Here is a 24506-nt window from a genome sequence, read left to right as displayed (position 1 = left end):
ATATTCAGCTGCTAACAAAAAGGTCAGCAGTTCGATCCCACCAGTGGCTCCATGGGAGAAAGGACTTGGCAATCTGTTCCCATAAAGGTCACAGCCTAGGAAACCCTATGGGGCAGTTCTACTCTGATGTATAGGGTCACTACAAACCAGAATAGAATGAACAGCACACCACCACCACAAGGATAACAATAGATAAGAAAAACTGTTAAATCCTAGGATTTTAAAGTGGAAACATAGTTGAAAGTTCATCAAAGGAGTGAATGGATATAACTCTGATCAATGATTGGTCGAAAACCATTTACAGACTACGCCTGAACCTGAAATGACCTCAATCAATGCTAGTTTGAGAGTGTTAAGGAAGTCACCCGATGACATCAATGAAAACGAGCCAGGGAAGCCGGACGCAGAGGTAGTAGTGACCTGTGGAGGCGTGAGTACATACAGTGAATGCTATTATACAATGTTTTTTAAAGATCAATTTAAAAAGCAACATAGTAAATAGTTACCTCACAAAGATCATGAACATATAGAAATAAATTTGTAAAAACATCTCTCCTGTAATTAGAAGAGGCATTTATGGCTTAGAATAAAATTTCCAATGACAGCATCGTACACAGAATCAAACAGCTTAGAGGAAAAGGATTGATATGTTTCAGGAAAAAAAGGGCTCCAATGGCGACAAAAATGCCAGTGTTGAAGATTCTGAATAAGATGTAGTTATAAAATACATAATGTGACAAAGTTAAACTACAAGCATAAATTTGAGTATTTTATAAGCATCTATAAGGAACCTTGGTGGTCCAGTGGTTAAAGTACTCAGCTGCTAACCAAAAGGTTGGCGGTTCTAACCCAACAGCTGCTCCGTGGAAGAAAGATGTGACCGTCTGCTTCCATAAAGATTTACAGCCCAGGAAACTCTGTAGGGCAGTTCTACTCTGTCCTATCGGGCTGCTAGGAGTCAAAATCAACTCAATAGCAGCGGGTTTGGTTTTTTTGTTTTTTAAAAACATCTATAAAAGCTTTTTATATCAAGTTACCTAAAAAACTTTGTATTGTATCCTTTCCTTGGAAGAATGGGGAAGTACCTTGTATTTTTATATATACAGTATTTGGTTGATTCTCTCCTCAACTCACTCAGCATCAGCTATCGGTCTGAGGTGATTTCTTAAACCAAACCACAACACTGTGATATTAAGTTAATTAGCCACTGAGTCTTGACACAGCTAATGAGTTCAATTACAATCAGTAACTGAGTCTTGCAATGGGTATTAGTCTTTTTTTCCATAATCAGTGCACACCTGGGGAGCTGTCTGGTGTGAAAGAAAAAGCACATGAATGGGAATCAGACTTGGACTCTGGTCCAGCTTTTCCATTACTAGCTGTGTGTCCCGTCACCTTATCCCTGTCAATCTCAGCATATTTGTGATAAAATACAGATACTAATTCTAGGGTTCACTTCTAGAATTAAAGTTCTATAATTTAAAAGATATGAAAGAAAGTGACCTCTGAGAGTGGGACCATAAAAATATTCACATTTTTAAAAAAATGTACCTCATAAGTATTGAAAAAACATTAATACACATTTAATCATGTTGTTGGTACTAATTGTCTTGTATTTCAATTTGGACTTTTTACCTGCCAGGTTTTTTTTTTTCCTTCCTAATTAAGCAAATATATTTTTTCATGAACAAAATTTGTTAAGCTCTATAGAGAAAAAAAAAATTCTTTTTTTTTTTATAGGCTATCAGTTCTTAGATCATTCTTACCAAAACAATCTTAATGTCTTCAGAGAACTGCTAAGTTGCACACATTATTACGAATGGATTTAAGTGTGTACCAGGTGTTACTGAATGTTTCTAACTACTCTGAACATATTCTTAAACATATGACTTAAATACTTATCAATCTCCCCTGCTGGTTTAGAAATTAGACAATGTTCTCCAAGAAACTGCAATCTTTTTACATCGCAAGACCGAAGAGTGCCCTTTCCAATACCCTTGCTTCATTCCTCTTGTATACATTATTTTCTTCCATTTCATCACAATCCTAAATTGATTAAAAAAAACTCAAAAACGATATAATTTTTACAAATCAAATTAAAAAAAAATTATTGGGTAATTCTGACAATAATTTTTGACATAAAAATAGGCATTAAAGACAATTCTTTCAATATTAGAAGGTAAAATATACTTCATTTCTACAACAGCATGCACACTCACAAAAGTTCACCCTTCACCTTGGTGGCTATTTGAAAACCCACATAAATATAAATCTGTTTTTAAAAGGGGCTTTCCCCATGCCTTATAAAGTTGGTTTTTTATAAAGCAAACGGAAAAAAACTTCAGATATTAGGTTACTGCTACCTGTGTTAAGTGCCATGGATACTTCTGAACTTATTTTTATTTGCCTTTGGGATTTAGCCCTAACTTCAGCCAACTTGTAATTTTTCTTCTTTGAACACTTAAGATCAGATCTCTCAATAGTCTATTCAAAGTAATACAGAATTTAGATATTCATAAGTGAATCAAAATTATTTCATCCTCCATGACTGTAGATGTATCCAACAGTAAGAAACCCACTATTATAAAATCTCCAATTATGACACTGTCTTGAAATATGAAGTAATATCAAATATATGAATAAATCCCCATTAATAAATGAAGTCAACAGCTTTTCTTTAAGTAGTGCCTAACATAGTGACTAGCAAGTAGGTGAAACAAAAGACTTTACTGAATAAAATGGTGAAATTTTTCTAATTCATTTTAAATTACTCTATTTACAACTCTGAGAGATGGAGAAAAATCTGTGGAAGATTAATGAGTCCAGTCAATCATCTGATCATGGACAGAGAAAAAGTATAAACCCCAAAGCTTTTGATCAATCACAATTTTAACTGCTTGGTTTTCGTACTTAAATATATCGCCCAAAGAGCCTTCAATGTGTAAAATAGAAAACAGGAACTTAAGAAAAACAAATGTCACTGTCATTTCTGACCAGTCTGTTCCTGTTCTGTTGCATGTCAGTCTTCTCCAGGCAAAGGAATAACAAGTATATTCGTGGAGCATGAGTGACTAAGTGCATATGGAATCTAAATCACCAGATTTCAGGAACACAAGAATATTTTTAATGAAAACATATTAATACCACATAAAGTCGTGCTCTCAATTATGGTATACACAGAATCAAAGTACATTTTCAAAAGTACATGGCATTTTTACAATATCATGCTGAATCAATATAGTTTTTTAGAGGTTAGAATAAGAATCAAAAATTATGTTTTATGAGAACAATGCATGGCCTTAATTGGATAATTAGATTTTACTTTATATGCATGTCTCTTAATGGTACTTTAAAAACCTTGGACTTGAACACAAAGAGATCTTAGCTATTTTAATTACAAAGACACAATATGATTATTTATGAGCAGTTTTTATGAACGGCTGTGTTGAATTTTTAAAAATTAATATTCTGCTCTTATGGCGTGTTATGAATTGAATTGTGTCCCCCAAAAATGTGTATCAATGTGGCTAGGTAGGCCATAGTTCCCACCCAGTATTGCGTGTTTGTCCACCATTTTGTCTTCTGATGCGATTTTCCTATGTGTTGTAAATCCTACCTCTGTGATGGTAATGTGGAGCCCCGGTGGTGCAGTGGTTAAGGGCTCGGCTGCTACCCACAAAGTTGGCAGTTTAAATCCACCAGCCACTCCTTGGAAACCCTATGGGGCAGTTCTACTCTGTCCTATAGTGAGGGTCACTATGAGTTGGCACTGACTAGATGGTACCTAACAACAACATGATGTTAATGAGGCAGGATTAGAGGCAGTTATGTTAACAAGGCAGGACTCAATCTACAAGATTAGGTTGTAGCTTGAGTCAATCTCTTTTCAGATATAAAAGAGAGAAGCAAGCAGAGAGACAGGGGGACCTCATGCCACCAAAATGAAGAACCAGGAAGGGAGTGTCTCTTTTGGACCTGGGGTCCCTATGCTGAAAGGCTCCTAGATCAGAGGAAGATTGATGACAAGGATCTTTCCCTAGAGCCGACAGAGAGAAAGCCTTCCCCTCGAGCTGGCAAACTGATTTCGGACTTCTAGCCTCCTAGACTGTGAGGAAATAAATTTCTCTCGGTTATAGCCACCCACTCGTGGTATTTCTGTCATAGCAGCACTAGAAAACTAAAACATGGTGGCATATTCAGTTGAGAGTTTTCTTTAGTGTGTAAGTCAAAAACCACAAGTCAGAGAGCCAACAGTCAAAAGGATTAAGGAAATTATCAACTAATGTCAAATCAATCATACACCAGCAAGTACATGATCTTTGTTATGTAAGCATTAGTTATTCAGAAAACAGAAGACTCATATTGCACTAATAAAAAAAAAAAAAAAAAAGCATGTGCCCTTCAGGCCCCATTATGTTTGCTCACTTGGCTCACCAATTATCCTTACAAAATTGAAAAAGTTCAACTCTCAGTTGTTATTGTTGGGTGCCATCAAGTAGATTCCAACTCATATTAAATGAACACTTCGAGTTTGAAAAATTTAGAATTTCTTTCATCAAGTTCTCTTTGTGGTTACAGAAATAAAACAACCCATTAGAAAAGATTAGGGAAGTACAAAAAGGAAAATAAAATTCACCCATAATCCCATCACTCAGAGAACTACTTTAATTTCCTTCCAGGATACATAATTCTGTAGCAAGCTTTTCACCTATTTAATCCTCATGATACTAAATATTATTCCAAAACATTCTAATAACTGCATAGTATTCCAACAGATTTGTAACTACACAGGCAAAGGAGAATAGGTCATTTAGCCTAAAATTTAAAGAAGAGACAAAATTCTACCCCCACTTCAAATTTTATACTTAAAGTGTTTTACCTGTAAGCAATAGCTAAAACCCAGTACCCAGTGCCATAGAGTCGATTCTGACTCATAGCGACCCTATAGGACAGAGTAGAACTGCCCCATAGAGTTTCCAAGGAGTGCATGGTGGATTTGAACTGCCAACCTTTTGGTTAGTGGCTGTAGCACTTAACAACTACGCACCAATAGCTAGGTATTTACTTTTTCACAAAGCAACAATGAAACAAAATTATATTTCTACATCTTTAATTTTTTAATGGGGGGGAGTGAAATGAGTAAGAGCCAAAAATTAACAATTTAATATTTTATCTAGGAAAAGAAAATAAAATGATACATTTCCCAATATATCCTTAGCCTAGATGATGGAATGCATATATGGGAATAATTATTTCCTTTTAACCTTCCTCAATATTTAGTGCAGACTACCTGATCCTACTAGGATCAAGGACATGGTATCAATTACACCTTTACATTTTATATTCCATATAATATTATAAATCCATTTTCACTATATCCACTCCACTGACAGAGTACGTATAACCTAGGGTTTAATACACTTACAGTTCCTTGTGTTTGTCTTCAGCCAAGATTTGGTCATTTGGTTTCAGAGAATACCTGTAACACAAAAACATACTTGTCATATAAACTTAAAAGTACATTTACCTCATGGACATCTGACTGTAGTATCAGTAACGTCAGTTGAAACCCACCAAACAAAGCACTGCTAACTGTTACAGGTCTCTGTCTTAACTGATAAACACCAAGAATGTCCAAGCAAATGGTATCTTGAGGTACCAGTCACTTCTACGGACACCACCCGAGGGGCTGAAGGGAGATCAACTGGACCATGGTTTGAAAACACGAGGTATCTTTAACATTCTTATGTAGGGAATCATCTGCAACATTATGCTCACCCAGCAGTTGAAAATTAAAGAAACTACTACAACATTAAGTATTACAGTTCAAAAAGCAAAATAGCTACTCTTAAGTACATAGAAAGCATCTATTGTGTACCAGCCTATGTACTAGGTTGTAAGACATAGGGGTAAGAGTAAGTTTTGGAGCTTTTCACTGAACCACTGACTAGCTTAATAACCACAGGCAAGTACTTCACCTAAGTCTCAGTTGCCCTCTCTATAAAATAGAAGTTGCCTTAAATATTAGATCTGAGATCTTTCAAAGTGGTATATATTTGTACTGCTAAAGGTAAACAGCTTTCTGAAGAGGAAACAGAAACAGTTTAATGGACAGCAATTCCCATATCCTCAATTCCATTTGTACTCAACCTTTCCTTAATCTAATTTGCCTGCTAATGTATCAGAGACCCTGTTGCACAAGTCACACTGGTACAACTTTCCTACCTCCTCCTTCACAAGGGCCGTTACCCACCAATCTTCCCCCGGGTCTAGGAGGTTCTCAGCACAGGGACCTCGGGTTCAAAGGATGCACTATGCTCCTGGCTCTTCTTTCTTGGTGATATTCAGGTTCCTCCTCTCTCTGCTTCTCTCTCCTTTTATCTCTTGTAAGATAAAAGGTGTGACTCAACCAAATGTGTGGCTTGAGTGAGGGTGTGACTTAAGTGAGGGTGTGTGACTTAAGTAAGGGTGTGACTTAAGTAAGGCTGTAACTCAAGATACAACCCACACTAATAGAGGTTTAGGATTTAAAACACATAAAATGGAGAATAATGACACAATACCATAAAATGGGAGACAATTACATCAAATCACAAAATGGAGGACAATTATACAACACTGGGAATCATGGCCCAGCCAACTTGACGCATATTTTGGGGGGAACACAATGCAATCCACGACACCATCCTAAATGTAACTATATTGTATTATCTGGAGTGTAAAAATGCCTAGAGTGCTAAACAAGGACTGATTCATAATATATTTGTGTGCAAAGCCTTCTTTAATTAAGATACCACAAAATGACTGCTGGGATTCCTATTTTATACCTTATTTCCTTAAAGACTGAAGTTAGAAATTAGAAATAGGGAATTGTGATAGGATGTTCTATATTTAAACAAGTTGATGATAATTTTTTCATTTAAAAAGTTTCTCTCTTCCATCCGCTGATCATCATCAAAGAATGCATCACTTTTCAGGACGAGTCCTAGGAAGCAAAGCTAAGAGTGTTTCCAATACAAAACAACAAAGACAGTGCCAATTTATTTCTTCTAGGCAACGAACTTAAAACAAGGCTCCTTGCCCTTTCAACTATATCCTGAGCATTACGTATCAGAAGATGGTTGTCATACAGACAACACAGTGCCATGGGTTTCTCTTTATATATGGTCTTTCTGAGCCTATAGTTCTGCCAAGATTATTTGCTAGACCACAATCTTGCAGTGACTGGTCAATTACTATGCAAATAAGGTGTCTATGGCCCACCACGGACATTGGGCACTTTGTTGTCTTGATGGAAGAAGTGGGCTTACAAAAGATCCAATCCCACAGAGGGTGGAGGGGGACCTTACTACCACCAAGAAGATCTGGGAGGGGAACACATCCTTTGGACCCAGGGTCCCTGCACTGAGAACCTCCTAGACCCAGGAGAAGAGAGCTGTAACACTGGAGATGGCATGAGACAGCACAAGACAGTGCAGCGACACTAGGGGCAGGGGAGCAAGACAGCTGTGGTGAGCTTCCCAACCAACGGAATGTGGGCTGAGTGCCTTTAGGGAACAGACTTGCTGGCACAGTGGGGTACCTCCAGGCACTTGCTGTTAGAGCTAAGCTTGCTGATCCACAAAGTGAAGAGACAGATTTGCTAGGAGAGTGGGGTGCCCCCAGGCACTTGACAGTGGAGCCAAAAGGGCTATAACACTTTCCCAAGTGGTGCCCTGCAGCAGAGTCCAGGCCTGAGTGGGGGCCAGTGACAGAGGCCGAGGGCAAGGCCCGCCTGTAGACACTGCCCAGATGCTGAGAGCTGTCCCAGCTGGAATCTATCCTGATTGACAAACATTGCCCTATTTTAGCAATAAGTATTATTTATCCAAAAAAGGTAGAACTAATTGAAAAAAGTCTCATCCATATCATTAAAAGGTACACTTCCAATAATTTTTAATGTTTTCTGGTTTAAGAATTATTTAGTAACATTTTAATACATTTATGAAAACCCTATGGAGTAATTCTGCTCTGTAATACACACATGGGGTTGCCATGAGTCAGAATCAACTTAATGGCAACAGGTTTGGGTTTTTTTCTTTTTTGGGGTTTAGTAATTATCTGTTAATTGTAATTCAGTGACTAAATGATATTTTTTAGTTCAATTTACATACATATTTTTGTTGTTATGCAAGAAAGACTTCAATACATAAAATATTATAGACTAATATATATTTTTTTAATATATATATTAAAAAAACCTGTTACCTTCAAGTTGTGTTCCTATAGGACAGGGTAGAACTGCCCCATAAGGTTTCAAGGATCAGCTGGTGACCTTTTGATTAGCAGCCGAGCTCTTCACTACAATATGTTACATGCATAAAATACATTCATATACAAAAATATATTACATAAGGATAAAATCTGGTGGGAAAAAGTATAATACAATTACAAATTCAGAGAGAAAGGAATACAAAATTTTCAAATGTTAAAAGGGAGCTTCATGTAATCTTGTAAGTAGATTACAATAGGTGTCAAATCACTATGGTATTTAGAATCTACCGTTATGAGTGGGAATCAACTTGAAGGCAATTTTTTTTTTTAAAGAATGATTTATCAGTTCTACTTAAAATTATGACGAAATTATGGATATTAACTCATTGTGCCAGCAAGTCCTCATTTACGAAAAGATTTTTGTAGAATATGAATATCAAAAAGTTTGAAGACCACACTGGATTTGAGGTTTAGCAAAGTGATTGGTACACCCACATCAGGTGCTCAATGAATGTTACTTTCCTTCCTCCTCTAAGGATAAATTACACACATATTTCTTGCCCTTAGAGAGATCACAATTTAGTAAGCAAATCAGAAGAAAAATAACTGCATATACTATGATAAGTGTTACAATAAAGTCAGGAACAATGTATAAAAGTGGCATAAAAAAGGGAGTAATAAGTCTCCTTCATAATCAAACCAAAAAACCCATTGTCAATGAGTCAATTATTACTTATAGCAACCCTATAGGAGACAGTAGAACTGCCTCATAGGGTTTCCAAGGCTGTAAGGCTCTAATCTTTATGGAAGCAGACTGCCACATCTTTCTCCCAAGCAGCAGCAGGTGGGTTTGAACCACCAACCTCTTGGTTAGCAGTCAAGAGTTCTAACCACTGTACAACCAGAGCTCCTTCTCCTTCCTCACTAGGTCAAAAAAGAGACAGCTTTTCTCTGTTTCCTACCTTCTCCATCTCCTCTCCCTTCTTTGATTCTTTCCCATAAACAACCTTCTATTTTAAAGTCTCAGGATAAAACAATCAATGTAATTCATCACATAAATGAAACAAAAGACACATGATCTTATCAACTGATGCAGAAAAGGCATTTGCCAAAGTCCAATACCCATTGATGATAAAAAAAAAAACTCTCAGCAAAATAGGAATAAAAAAGAAATTCCTCAACATAATAAAGGCCATTTTTACAAAGCCAATAGCCAACATCTTCCTAAATGCAGAGAATCTGAAAGCATTCCCCTTTAGAAGGGGAACCAGAAAAGGATGCCCTTTATCACAACTCTTATTCAACATTGTGCTAGGAGGTCCTACCCAGAGCAATTAGGCAAGAAAAAGAAATAAAGGGCATCCAAATAGGTAAGGAAGAAGTAAAAGTATCCCTATTTGCAGATGATATGAGGTTATACATAGAAAACTTCAAAGAAGCCACAGGAAAACTACTGGAACTAACAAAAGATTTCAGCAAAGTATCAGGATACAAGATAAACATACACAAATCAGTTGGATTCCTCTACACCAACAAAGAGAATTTCGAAAAGGAAATCACCAAATCAGTACCATTTACAAGAGCCTCCAAGAAGATAAAATACTTAGGAATAAATCTAGCCAGAGATGTAAAAGAACTATACAAAGAAAACTACAAGACACTACTGCAAGAACCCAAAAGAGACCTACGTAAGTGGAAAAACATAACTTACTCATGGATACGAAGACTCAATATTGTGAAACTGTCAATTCTACCCAAAGCAATCTATAGATACAATGCAATCCCGATCCAAATTCCAATGGCATTTCTTAATGAGATGAAGAAACAAATCACCAACTTCATATAGAAAGGGAAGAGGCCCCTGTAAGTAAAACATTACTGAAGAAGAAGAACAAAGTGGGAGGCCTCACACTACCTGGTTTTAGAACCTGTTATACCACCACAGTACTCAGAACAGCCTGCTACTGGTACAACAATGGATACATAGACCAATGGAACAGAATTGAGAATCCGGACATAAATTCATCCACTATGAGCAGCTGATACTTGACAGTGGCCCAAAGTCCGTTAACTGGGGAAAAGATAGTCTCTTTAACAAATAGTGCTGGCGTAACTGGATATCCATCTGCAAAAAAATAAAACAAGACACATGCCTCACATCATGCACAAAATCTAACTCAAAATGGATCAAAGACCTAAATATAAAATCTAAAACAATAAAGATCACAGAAGAAACATAGGGACAATGCTAGGACCCCTAAGACATGGCATAAACAGTACATAACACATTATTAACAATGTACAAACACCAGAAGAGAAACTAGATAACTGGGAGCTCCCAAAAATCAAACACGTATGCTCATCAAAAGACTTCACCAAAAGAGTAAAAAGAGTACCTACAGACTGGGAAAAAAATTTTGGCTATGACATATCCAATTAGCGTCTAATATTCAAAATCTGTAAAAAAAAAAGATACTGCAAAACCCCAACAACAAAAAGACAAATTAAAAAATGGGCAAAGGACATGAACAGGCACTTCACCAAAGAAGATATTCAGGTGGCTAACAGACACATGAGGAAATGCTCATGATCATTAGCTGTCGGAGAAATGGAAATCAAAACTACAATGAGATACCATCTCACTCCAACAAGGCTAGCATTAATCCAAAAAACACAAAATAGTAAATGTTGGAGAGGTTGTGGAGAGACTAGAACACTTATACACTGCTGGTGGGAATGTAAAATAGTACAACCACTTTGGAAATCGATTTGGCACCTGCTTAAAAAGCTAGAAAAAAAACTACCATACGATCCAGCAATCCCACTCCTTGGAATACATCCTAGAGAAATAAAAGCCCTCACATGAATAGATATATGCACACCCATGTTCACTGCAGCACTGTTCACAATAGCAAAAAGATGGAAGCAACCTAGGTGCCCATCAATGGACAAATGGATAAACAAATTATGGTATATTCACACAATGGAATACTACGCATCGATAAAGAACAATGATGAATGCGCAAAGTATCTCACAACATGGATAAATCTGGAAGGCATTATGCTGAGTGAAATTAGTCAGTTGCAAAAGGATAAATATTGTGTGAGACCACTATTACAAGAACTCAAGAAAAGGTTTAAACACAGAAGAAAACATTCTTTGATGGTTAAGAGGGTGGAGAGGGAGGGAGGGAGAAGTGAATTCATTAACTAGATAGTAGACAAGAATTATCTTAGGTGAAGGGAAGGACGACGCGAAATACAGGGGAAGTCAACACAACTGGACTAAATCAAAAGCTAAGAAGTTTCCTGAATACAACCAAACACTTCAAGAGACAGGGTAGCAGGGGCAGGGGTCTGGGGACCATGGTTCAGGGGACATCTAGGTCAATTGGCATAACGAAGTTTATTAAGAAAATGTTCTTCATCCCCCTTTGGTGAGTGGCGTCTGGGGTTTTAAAAGCTAGCAAGTGGCCATCATCTAAGATGCATCATCAACTGGTCCCAACATACCTGGAGCAAAGGAGAATGAAGAGCACCAAAGACACAAGGAAAATATTAGCCCAAGAGACAAAAGGGCCATATAAACCAGAGACTCTATCAGCCTGAGAACAGAAGAGCTAGACGGTGCCCAGCTACCACCAATGACTGCCCTGACAGGGAACACAATAGAAGGTCCCTGTCAGAGCAGGAGAAAAGTGTGGTACAGAACTCAAATTCACGTAAAAATATCAGACTTAATGGTCTAAGACTAAGGAAACCTCAGAAGACATGGCCGCTGGACTCTCTGTTAACCCAGAACTAAAACCATTCCCTAAGCCAATTCTTCAGACAAAGATTAGACTGGACCATAAAACACAAAATAATACTCATCAAGAGTGTGCATCTTGGTTCAGATAGGTACATGAGACTAAATGGGCAGCTCATGTCCAGAAGCAAAACGAGAATGGAGAAAAGGACAGGAGCTGGTTGAATGGATACAGGAAACCTGGGGTGGAAAGGGGGAGTGTGAGAAACTAACATGAGATGTAAACTTTCACTGAAAGCACAATTTAAATAAATAAAGTCTCAGGATAAGAATTTGAAGTGGGTAGGGCAGGAGGCCAGAAGAAAGGGTCCGTACTGGCAAGAACAGCCTGATTTTGATCACACTGTCAAAAGGAAAAGTTTATTCTCTCTAACTGACAGATTACATCTCCAGAGCCTCAAACATGAATTTGTGAGATCCTTTTTGGACTGTTTTCCAGGTAAATTAATTGTCTAATCCTGAACAAGCTTTAAAGTGATAACTCTTCCCATAATACTCCTTTCTCTGATCTGCTTTCCCTCTTTTCCAAACCAGGTAGCTTTCTAACAGATCTTAATAACCTTTATTCTCCTTCGTCTTTGTTGGTTTTTCTCAGTTTTATCTTCCTTTTCTCTTCCTGGTTCCTCCACACTCCTTCCTAGAAACCTAGCCTATACATATGCTTATGTATGTGTTTATTTATTTATAGATATCTGAGCCTTGGTGGCACAGTGATTAAGAGCTCAGCTGCTATCCAAAAGGTCGGCAGTTCAAATCCACCAAATTGATCCTTGGAAACCCTATGGGGCAGTTCTACTCTGTGCTATGAGTCAGAATCGACTTGTCTGCAACGGGTTTGGTTTCGGTTTTTAAAAATATTAAGTGCTTGCTGCTAACCAAAAGGCTGGTAGTACAAACCCAACAGCCACTCCACTGGAGAAATATGTGCTAATCTGCTTTCATAAAGATTTACAGCCTTGGAAACGTTAAGGAGCAATTCTATTCTGTACTAGGGGATTGCAACGAGTCGGAATTGACTCCACAGCAATGGGTTTGGTTTTTTTGCTTATAAACAAATTGATATGTATATATATTTATTTATAAGCTTCTATCCCCTGCTAAGTATTTTTCCTAAAATTTCCCTTATAAATACCCAATTTACCCAATTTTAGTTTAGTAACTATTTGAAAAGCCACTAAAATAACCTGTGATTATCTACCTTGCTGCCTAATAGAAGAATATTCTAATAAAAAAAAAAAAATGGAACACTTTAACTGACTAATTGCAAATTAGAAAAAGAGTAGTCTTAGAGGTGATTTATTCCTCCAGGAAACTTATGAAATACATTTCCAAAGTTCATAAACTATAACCAAACTCCATATTTATAGAAAGTTACTTGCTAAAAAACAAACAAAAACTTCACAAAACACTTTGAACAATATATATAAAACATGGAAACCCTGGTGGCGTAGTGGTTAAGTGCTACGGCTGCTAACCAAAGGGTTGGCAGTTCGAATCTGCCAGGCACTCCTTGGAAACTCTATGGGGCAGTTTCTACTCTGTCCTATAGGGTCACTGAGTTGGAATCGACTCGACGGCACTGGGTTTTGGTATACAAAACATAGTTAAGAGCTGTCAGCCAAAAGGTCAACAGTTCAAATCTACCAGCCCATCCTTGGAAACCCTATGGGACAGTTCTACTCTGTCATATAGGGTCACTATGAGTTGGAATCAGCTCAATGGCAACAGGTTTTGGTTAGTTTACCGTAATTACAAAAAAATGATGTTACAAGTTAAAATGCCTCAAATTCATTTTGAAAGTAGACACGGTATAAATTATAATTATAAACAGAAAAGTGAACATATCATCACTCCCATAATCCTTACTAATGAAATGGAATTATTTCCCATTGAAATGCAGTTAAATGTTTGTTAAAATATGGGTTTGTAATTATATGTAGTTCTCATTTTCATTTTTTTTTTTTTTTTTTTTGGTTCTGCCAACTGAGTGCTGTTGGCAGAAAAGAAGATATACAGCCTTTTAACTCTCTTCACCACATTTCACTTATTCTCTGAATAAATACTCAATGTTTTAAATTAATAAACTTCCAACTGTGAAAATTCAACTCAGTAGGAAGTAGAAAGCTATAACTCAACTTCCTACCTTGTCTTTCCCGGAATGATGCAAAGCACAGCCTCTTTTTTGGCTGGTTAAGTTTTGTTTCCAAAAGCCACGATTAGATGTTCTGCTTCTGTAGCCACGTCTTAGATTCTAAACATAAGCACAGCCCCTATAAAGCCAGAGACAGCAAAATGGTACAGTGGTAGTGCTCAACCTTTTTTCTGTCCTAACTCAACCAGAAGGAAATCACATACACTCCAATCAAACAATGGGAGTGCCTCTAACCCCCACAAAGAGAACCACTGAGTGAGTGAGAAGAACACTAAACTGGAAGTCAGAAGACCTGGGTTATTGCCCTGACTCTGCCACTAATAAGTTTTGAACTGGGCAAGTCATGTAACTTCTCTAATGACGATAAAGCTAGTTATTTAACAGAGTTGCTGTGGGTATCAAATAGGATAACACATGAAAAGTACTCGGCACATTATTTAACATGTAATCCATATTCACTCCTGTTTTTTGAAACGCTTCCATCCCTGTAAAATGAAAAAAGGGGGGAAGAGCACTTTAAAGTGTTCATGACTTTTGAAACAACAATTTCAAGACTAGAATTTTTCACTAAGAAAATAACCAGAGATACACGTAAAAGCATGTTCATTACTGCATTGTTTGTAGAAAAAGTACAAATCATAAATAATCACAACATCCAAAAAATAGCAGATTGTTTCAATAAACAGTAGTACATTCACGGAGAAATAGTTCAACATTAATTTAAAAAAACAAGAGTGCAATATACTGTGTACAATGCTCCCAAATAGAATTGGAGGCATACCAGATATGCAAAAATATTACCTAGCATTACAGGTTAGTTTTATTTTCTTATTCGTGCCTTTCCGAATTGTCAACAACGAACATACTACTTTTCAAACCAGAAAGGTTTTAAAATATACACATATAACATTAACAGTAAAATCTCTAGAAATCTACAAATAGTACCACATAGACCAAAGAATCCCAATAAAACCATTGCCATCAAATCAATTACGACTCATAGAGACCCTCTAGGACAGAGCAGAACCGCCCCATAGGTTTCCAAGGAGTGGCTGGTGAATTCAAACTGCTGCCCTTTTGGTTAGCAGCTGAGCTCTTAACCACCACATGACCAGGGCTCCAAAATCCTAAAAGTACATGTAATATATTGCCGAAGAACCAGACAGATAGACAATGTGGGGGTAAAGATATTCAAAATAACATATTTAACAGCTTTTGCAATTAAAAAATAAAGATTGATTAAAACATATTAGAAAAGAAGAGAGGTCAAAAGTGTTAATCACCATAACAATGTTTCAGACTAAAGCTGGACTGAAATTTAAAAGGCTTATGAAGAAAAAGATTAACAGTAAACTACAGGGTTAGAACGAAAATAACAGCAAAAAGTTACAGGTTAGAACAAAAACATGCATTAACTGTTTAATGAGAAACTGGTTTTCTCCGCAAACTTTCACCTAACGCACCATAAAAACAAAAAAAGAAAGAAAACCCTATAGAGCAGAGTTCTACTCTGACTCACATGAGGTCACATAGTTGGAATTGACTCAATAGCGACTGGTTGTGATAGGAATCACCAAAAAAAGAACAAAAATAACAGCAAGGGGTTACAAGGTTTATGAAAATAATGTTATAAATTCTTATTAGTAAACTAGATGAGGATTAAAACTCAAGGACAGCTGAAGAAAAAATAATTTAAACCTAGATACACAAAATAGAACTATATTCTTTGTGCTCTTAATTTTTTCCTATGCTAAAATTTTTCTTATGCTTTTTAGTTAAGAAATCACTGATAATTATTCAAAATAACTAGGCACATATTTCCAGCAATTATTTCTTCAAGTATTTTTCTTCTTTCTCTCTTCTCTTAGTGCTACTCCCTCCCATTATATGTATGTTGTACACTTCATGCTGTCTCACATTTCTGTTCATTTTCTTCATTCTCTTTTCTCCATGTCCTTTGGCTTTCATAATCTGTCAATCCTTCTTCAAATTCACTATTTCTTTCTTCTGACAATTCAAATCTGTTGAGCTCCTTTATTGATTTCTTCCTTCTTTTTTTGTTTTTGTTTTTAGTTTCAGTTACTGTCCTTTTCAACTCCAGAATTACCATTTGACTCTCTTTTAAAGCTTCTATCTCTTTAAGTTCTGCAAACTTACTTATAATGACTACTTGGAGATCTTCGCCTGTTAAATCCAACATCTGGTCATTCTCACAGGCAATTTCTGTTGCATGCTTTTTCTGGTTTATGGGTCATACTTGCCGTTTCTTTGTATGACTCATAATTACTTTATTGGAAACTGGACATTTTAGAAAGCATATTGTAGCAATTGTAGGTACTGATGCCCCTCATCTAAGGTTTATTATTATTTGCTGGTTTATTTGTTTAGTGACTGGCTGGATTATTTCAGTGAAATCTACACCCCCCACTCCCTACATGGTTATGTCTCTGATATTGCTCGCAGGGAGGTGCGGCTTTGGGTATGCCCACTAGTCCACCCTAGGATGACAGTGGTAAGAGCAGGGCTCTCCTCTACTTTTGGAGGCCTGGTGGTACAGCAGTTAAGAGCTACAGCTGCTAACCAAAAGGTCAGCAGTTTGAACCCATCAGCCGCTCCTTGGAAACCCTATGGGATAGTTCTAATTTGTCCCAGAGGGTCGCCATGAGTCAGAATTGACTCATCCGCAACAGGTTTTTTTTTGGTTTGTTACTCTTTCCCTGACCACACCCAGCTGCTGTTGTTGTTAGCTGCCATCGAGTTGACCCTGTTGATCCCAGCTCATGGCGACCCCATGTCCAGTGCGGCATCATCCCCATGACTGGCTGAAGATCGAACCATGATGATCCACAGGGTTTTCACTGGCTGATTTTCGGAAGTAGATTGCCAAGCCTTTCTTCCCAGTCCATCTTAGTCTAGAAGCTCCACTTAACACCTGTTCAGCATCACTGCAATATGCAAGCCTCCACTGACAGACTGGTGGTGGCTACATACGAGGTGCACAGCCAGTAACTGTACCTGGGTGTCTTGCATGAGAGAGGAGAGTTCTACCACCAAACCACCAATGGTTCATGGTTCACCAATGGTTAATGGTGCTGTTAAGCTCCACTAAGTGTTGGCAGATTGCTCTACTATTTACAACAATGTCCTCGGGTATAAATTCCTCTACAAACTAATCAAATGTAGTTGCTTTATGGAACAGTTTCAGAAGTCCTTGTTGGATATTTGTTCTGACCCAGGAAGATTCCTCCCAGACGTCTTATCCCCTGATTCTCTCCTGCAAACTAGCCAGCCTGTGTCCAGGCTGTATCTTCATTAGATCCAAGAATTTCCCAATTTCCTTCACTACAACCTCTACTATTTTTGAAAAGGCTCTTAGGTTGAAATTTCTATAAGTTCTGCCACAAATGAAGTCAGTTCCTTTGGGAAGCCATTAGGAGCTATGTGTTTTACAGCCTGCTTCTCCCCCTCGGGCAACGTCTCTGAGTCAGCGCTCTGGATCCAGGGTGGGGACAAAGGCCAACTTCTTAGTGCCACCCTTACTCTAGGAGGTGATTGCTCATTGGAGGGAGGGAAGCCTAAGGTCCTCTTGGCTTGCTTCTTCTGGCATGGAACCATGTCTCAGGAGCTGGGGGAAAGGCTAGGAGGGCCCCAGCATTCTCGGCACACTATGCCCAAGGTAGAGCCTCTGTTCCACGACTCACCTCTCTACTAAACTGGCCCAGGAGTTGGCCTCAGCAACAAGCAGCTGAGGGTAGGCTAAGAAATGTTGAAGTCCTGCTCTTCCCAGGAAGACAGCCTGAAGATGGGAGCTGAAGGGGAGAAGGAGTCTTGTGTTCTTGGTTCAGCAGTTTGGAGTTTAATCTCAACCTTGATAAACTAGGATGGGAGAGAAAGACTGGTCTTGGTTCAAATATACAATCCCTCACTTTTCGTACTGAACTTTCTAGATTTTCTTGAACAGTTTTTCTTCATTTGCTGTTTGCCCTTAAGACCATTTCCAGAGGCAAGCTGGAACTAGTCACATATTTTCATTAAAAGGAATTTAAAAACCTTTAGTATTCAGAAGATGTCACTGCTTGGCTTTTGGGCCACATCAACCAAGCCAGTCCATTTTATATCACACCTCTCATTTATCCCTAAATACATTTTAATCTGGCTGCTGTCCCCATCACTCTACTACTATTTACCTAGTCACCGTCACCAAAGATATTCTATTGTCAAATTCAGTGGTCCATTAAAGGCCTTATTTTACTAGACATCTCTGTTGCATCTGATATTTTTGACTATTCTGTCAAACAAACCCACTATTCCTGTCTTAATTCTCCTGCTAAGGTAATTATTTCTTCTTACTTTCCTTCCATAAATATTCCTTATCCATTCATCCACTAAGCATTCTGTCTTCCAGTCCAAGCCTCCCTTTACTTTACTTTCTCTAGAAAAGCTCATCTGTTGGTTGCTTTAAATACCACTTAGAGTATAATAACAATAACTATTACTATGATAGTAATAATATCTAACTTTTATTAAATGACATCGTATCAAACAATGTATCATTAAATACATTGTTTGATACGATGTCATTTAATAAAAGTTTATAATAAATACATTTATTTATTATACATATTCTCTCCAGCCATGTCTCTCCTACCCACCAGAAATAGAAATCAAACTGTTTCCTTAATACGCCTACCACAATATGTCATAATCATCTCGTGCATGAACAAAATTGAACTCAATCTCTCTACCTCTTCTATAATGACACTTCTCCCACACTCCCTAACTCAGTAGTAAATACCACCATCTACTCAGTCACCAAAACCAAAAACTGAAATGAGATCTCTGACTCCTTTGCCCTCTTCATCAAATCAATCATCAAATCCTAGCTTTATAGTAACCCATAATACTGAAATATTATTGTACTCCCTCCCAACCATTCTATCCTAAATACAGTGATCAGGTCACCATTTCTCAACAGGTCTATCACCACAGCCTCCTAGCTAGTTTCTTTTCCTCTAATCTAGCACCTCAAATCCATTGAGCCAGTGCAGACAAAGTGATCTACATATTTCTAAAATATGAATTTGACCATTTAATCCCCCTATTTAAATTCCCTCAAGTGCTCTCCATTGCCCTTAGGAGAGGACATGAGAAACATTCCAAGCACCTTAGTAGCCAGTAATATTAGCTAACATGCAATCCTTATAACAATCCTATCATATTATTCCTATTTTATTCACAAGGAAAGGGAGGATTCCATACAGTAGGCAAGATAACCAAGGTAAGTATCATCAAAGCACAGTTTTAAACTCTATTCCATAATGTCATTGTAATGAAGTGGTTTCTTTCTACATATTTGTCTCCTCAATTAGACCATTGCTTAACTTATTTAACTTTATATTTTCAGTATTTGGCATAATGCTAACAACAAAGCAGAGTATGCCAAAACTTCATGTTGAGCTGAAATTAACCGTTAAAAATGAATCCATGTTTAGTTAAGCCTTAGAAGTATCATTTTCCTTAATATTCAGCCAAAGTCAGGTACAAACATCAAAGAATCCATAATGAACATCATCTTATAATATCTGGGGCAACATGAAGGCTTCATAAAGTGTCTTGTTCATTTAGCATCCATAATTTAGGTCAGAGCAACTCAAGACCAATCACTTAATATGAGAAATATTATAAAGATTCATAGTCAAACACCATTTCAAATTCTAATAATTTAGAATTCTGAAAGAGAAAACCAGAACCAAAGACCATCTTTCTTTTTTTTATAATGCAGCTCACAAGGTAGCCAAGTAAAAGAAAAACATTCAAAATTCAGTAGCATTTCCAAATACCAGCAGTAAGTAATCTAGAAAGTGTTATGGAAAAAAAAAATCCCACTCATAAATGCCAATAACTTTATTTTTTAAATATCTCCCCTCCCACCAAAAAAAAAAAAATTTAGTAAAAAACCTCAGGTAGCCCGTTGGTTGGTAGCCCTTAGAATCAGCTGCTAGTAAAATGAAAAAGATACCTGAGCTCCCAGCCCTGTCAGTACACAGCCGCCAGGTCCTAAACCATTCTTATCACATTTGCATGAACTTTTAAAAACAGACATCCAAAATACAGTGCTGAGTGAATAAAAGCAAATTACGTAAGAGTACACATAGTATAATCCTAATGAATCAATGACCTAAATACCTAAATATAAGGGCTAAACTATAAAACACTAGGAAGAAACCTTAAGGACAACTGATTCTAGATATAACACCAAAAGCACTAATTAACAAAAGAAAAATAGGTAAACTGGACTTCATCGAGGCTAAATACGTTCGTGCATCAAAAGACTTCGTCAGCGCCTTGAAAAAACAACCCACAGAATAGGAGAAAATATTTGCAAATAATATAGCTGATAAGGATCTAGCATCCAGAATACATCAACCCAACCCCAGTGCCAAGGACTCTTAAAACTCAACTATAAAAACACAAACAGTTCAATCAAAAAATGGGCAAAGGACCCGAAGAGACATTTCTCCAAAGAAGATATATACATATCCAAGAAGCACATGAAGATTCTCAACATTATTAGTCATTAAAAAAACAAAACCAAACCCACTGCCGTCGAGTCGATTCCGACTCATAGCGACCTCATAGGACAGAGTAGAGCTGCCCCCACAGAGTTTACAAGGAATGCCTGGTGGATTCAAACTGCCGACCTTTTAGTTAGTAGCTGTAGCTCTTAACCAGTATGCCACCAGGATTTCCACATTAGTCATTAGGGAAATACAAATCAAAACCATAATGAGACACCACTTTACACCCACTAGGATGGGTATTATCAGAAAAACGGAAAATAAAGAGTGTTGTCAAGGATGTGGAAAACTTAGAACTCTTGGGCACTACTGGTAGGAACATAAAACATTGTAGCTACTGTGAAAAAGTTTGGCAGTTCCTCAAAAAGTTTAACATGGAATTACCATAAAAAACCCACCCAGTTGCCCTCGAATTACCATGTGACCCAGCAATTCCACCCCTAGGTATATAACTGAAAACAGGTGTTCAACAAAAACCTGTAGACAGATGTTCACTGCAGCATTATTCACAACAGCCAAAAAGTGCAAACAACCCAAGTGTCCACCAACTGATAATGGATAAGTAAAACATGGTTATGTATATACAATGTAATATTATTCAGTCGCAAAAAGGAATTAAGCACTGGTGGTTTGGGGTTTACATGCTATAACGTGAATGTACCTTGAAAACATTATGCTAAGTAAAAGCAGCCAGACATAAATCATATATTGTATGATTCCATTATATAAAATACCCAGAATAAACAAATCAATAGAGACGGAAAGCATATTAGTGGTTCTCAGGAGATGGAAGATGGGGATGCGGAGAGGATGAGGAATGACTACCTGATGGGGACAGGGTTTTTTGGGGGGGGAGGGAAGGCGAGGGTGATGAAAACGTTTTGGAATTAGATAGTGGTAATGGTTGAATGTACTGGAAGTCACTCAATTGTACACTTCAAAATGGTGAATTTTACGATATATGACTTCAACCTCAATAATAAAAAGAAGGGGTTGCCCCTAGGGCATAGAACTTGGGTGTATTTGAGGGGAGGGGTATATTGCTTTCTCACCATTAATCCTCTTTGACTACTTAATTTTTTCCATGTGGCAAATGGAGTTAAAAGGTAGGTAAATAAATACAAAACTGATTTCTCAGCTAAGTCAACAACATGTAAAATTACTAAAAGGGAAAGAGAGAAGATTCTTGGCTTTTGAATTACATCCTGTATATTCTTCTTGTCCTCTCTAATCCTCTTTATTTCTTCTTCTATTTATGTTATAGAACCATTATAGATACAGTTCAATGACAGTAATTTAAATTTTGGGGCACTAAATCATTAGGTAAATCATATATACTTCTTCCTCTTTCCAAAGAATACAAAATATATTTTAAGTGAAAACAGCAACATGAATGAACAAATGTAGCCACGTTTTCCCAGGAAAATTGTTGTCAATTAATAAATAATGATAGTGTACTTGTTACTAATAGATTTAAATTTCCTGAATTTTCCTCCAATTCGAGGTGCTGGGAAATAAATTCAATTATAAAACTTACACAGTTTTTCTTCAGATATAAGTTTCACACAGTACACATGAAGAATCTAATATTTACCTATCAAGGAAATCCTTGTCCACCACAGCAGAGATGTCAAGAAGAGGATTCCCCAATCCAAAGAGAACATTTTCACTAAAAAAAAGACAAAATACAAACACAAGTTAGAAATACTTCTGAAAGTAAGCTGATATAGAAAATGCACACAAATAACAAAAATAAATATCTTCACTTCACCCTGAAAATAAACCTAACTTGCTAGTTTACTAAATCTTTCATCTGCCTATTAGATGTAGAACAGCATTGTAGAAGTAGCACAAAATTATTTAGAAAGGAGGATGATATTTAAATCAAATGGAATAAAATATAACAAAAGAAACCAGATTGTGAGAATTTTTTTCATAAGATTCCACAGTTAATGATTGAAACTAAGTTCAGTATTCTTTTATAAAAGAAAAAAAGTCTATTACCACAAAGTTCTATACTTGATAAACATGTTCAATAACTAACACTCTCTAGCCAGTAAGATGCCCGACGACTGAAAGTTATTAGGGAACACAGGGCAATTCTGGAAGAGTCCAGCAAGAGCCTTATCCTTGACACACTGCGAATACTACGGCAGGCCTTCACAATAGGTATCACAGGTGATATAATTTTCAATCAATCAAAGGATTTCAGAATTCTCCAGTGGAAGTAAACCATAGACTATGGAGGCATTTGACAGCTATTAAAACCAGAGCATCACAGTTGGGAGGTGGTTTTGCAGTTTGAGGAAGTCTGTTTTCCATAATTGATTGCAATATGGCTTATGTCCAAGGGGAAGAAAGAACTCCATCATAAATGATGCCTTAATAGGAAGCCAAGTGACAGCAAGAAACAGAAAAGTGGCCATGGTTGGATCAGTCATGGGAGGCATTCTTCTAGTTTATTCAATAAGATTTGCCTCTCTGTAATTTCCCATTGGTCTTCAGTTTGCTGAAAGTTCCTTCGGGTTGCCTACAAAACAGTTACCATCCTGACCATCAGTAATATCGACAGGACTAGTGTCAACTTTCTTCTTTTACCCAAAATTTCTTTGCTTAAGAGATTTGGGTGGAATTGATCCACCTCAGTTCATGGAGAGCAGGGCTTTGTTTGGCTTAACCTTGGGGTATGCCAAACCCAAACCAATCATCATATTCCCTAGCTTTATTGATTAGTTCAGAGATGTGCATGTAAACTAAGCCTGTCAAATCAAACCAAACCCCAAGATATTTTCTAGGAATCCTTAGACAGAGGGCATCTTCTTTCCTAACAGAGATAAATGCAGAAAGTACTGGCAGCCTTAAGCACCTCTGGTCCCAAGGTTGTTGCCTTGGGATAAATTTGACACCACAGAAGGCATAATGGAAAAACTGAGGAAACTGGGTCACTGATGAAGTTGTTGGTGAAGTTATGCTTTACCAGAAACCTATACTCCCTCTGGACTTTTAGTTACATAGGTCAATAATTTTACTTATTCCTATTTGAGGCTGGTTTTCTGTTACTTACAACCGAAAGTATATTAACAGATATAAATTGTCATATTTCATTCTGTGAATCTGCTTTACTTTTTAAATGCATTTTATTATAAGGCTGTAATATAGACACAGTAGCTAGTATTTGCATTATGAATCTATGATCTATTAAGTTCCTCTGAGTTTAAAGTTTCTAATCTCATTAATTCTCAGGCAGATTTCTCCCTGGTGCAAAGAGTTATATTAATTTTATAATCTTACTGTCATAGAAATATGGAGCTTAAAAACATGTTCAACCAACATTCTGACATATCTTTGCTTATATACCTTAAATCAGTGGTAATCTTACAGTTTCATACACTTAAATTCCTACTTATTCATACATATAGGCTGTTTTGTGTCTTCAGTTATAAAGTTATTTATAATTCTTGAGCTTGTACATCTAGATTACTTCCCCAAGGACAACTTAATAAATACATTTGAAGATGTAAATTAAAGTTTTAACATAAAGCAGAGCCAGAGACAAAGCTTGTGTGCAGGCACTTATCTGAAAAGTGATTCCAGAAAGCAAGAGTTAGGGATGGGCGTGTGAAACAGGGAAGGAGGAAAAACCACATAAAGATGTGTTATTTAGTTGGCCACCACTATAGATGATATGCTCAATCTCACCACTGCAGTTGACTGC

The 24506-nt window shown here is 37.1% G+C and overlaps 1 protein-coding gene across 3 annotated transcripts in view; it reads right to left on the bottom strand.

The window, feature by feature from the left end:
• The window catches only part of ADK (adenosine kinase), a 569500-nt gene that overhangs the window by 498943 nt on the left and 46051 nt on the right, over nt 1-24506 (bottom strand). For all 3 annotated transcript variants that reach the window (XM_064269749.1, XM_064269750.1, XM_064269751.1), the window contains 2 exons: nt 22386-22460; nt 5426-5479 (listed from right to left, as the gene is read on the bottom strand). In XM_064269749.1, the coding sequence (XP_064125819.1) occupies nt 5426-5479; nt 22386-22460 (129 nt within the window). The remainder of the gene's footprint in view (nt 1-5425; nt 5480-22385; nt 22461-24506) is intronic.

The sequence above is a fragment of the Loxodonta africana genome, chromosome 16 (genome assembly GCF_030014295.1).
Source record: "Loxodonta africana isolate mLoxAfr1 chromosome 16, mLoxAfr1.hap2, whole genome shotgun sequence".
Taxonomy (NCBI): Eukaryota; Metazoa; Chordata; class Mammalia; order Proboscidea; family Elephantidae; genus Loxodonta; species Loxodonta africana.
This window is presented reverse-complemented; position numbering and strand designations above follow the sequence as displayed.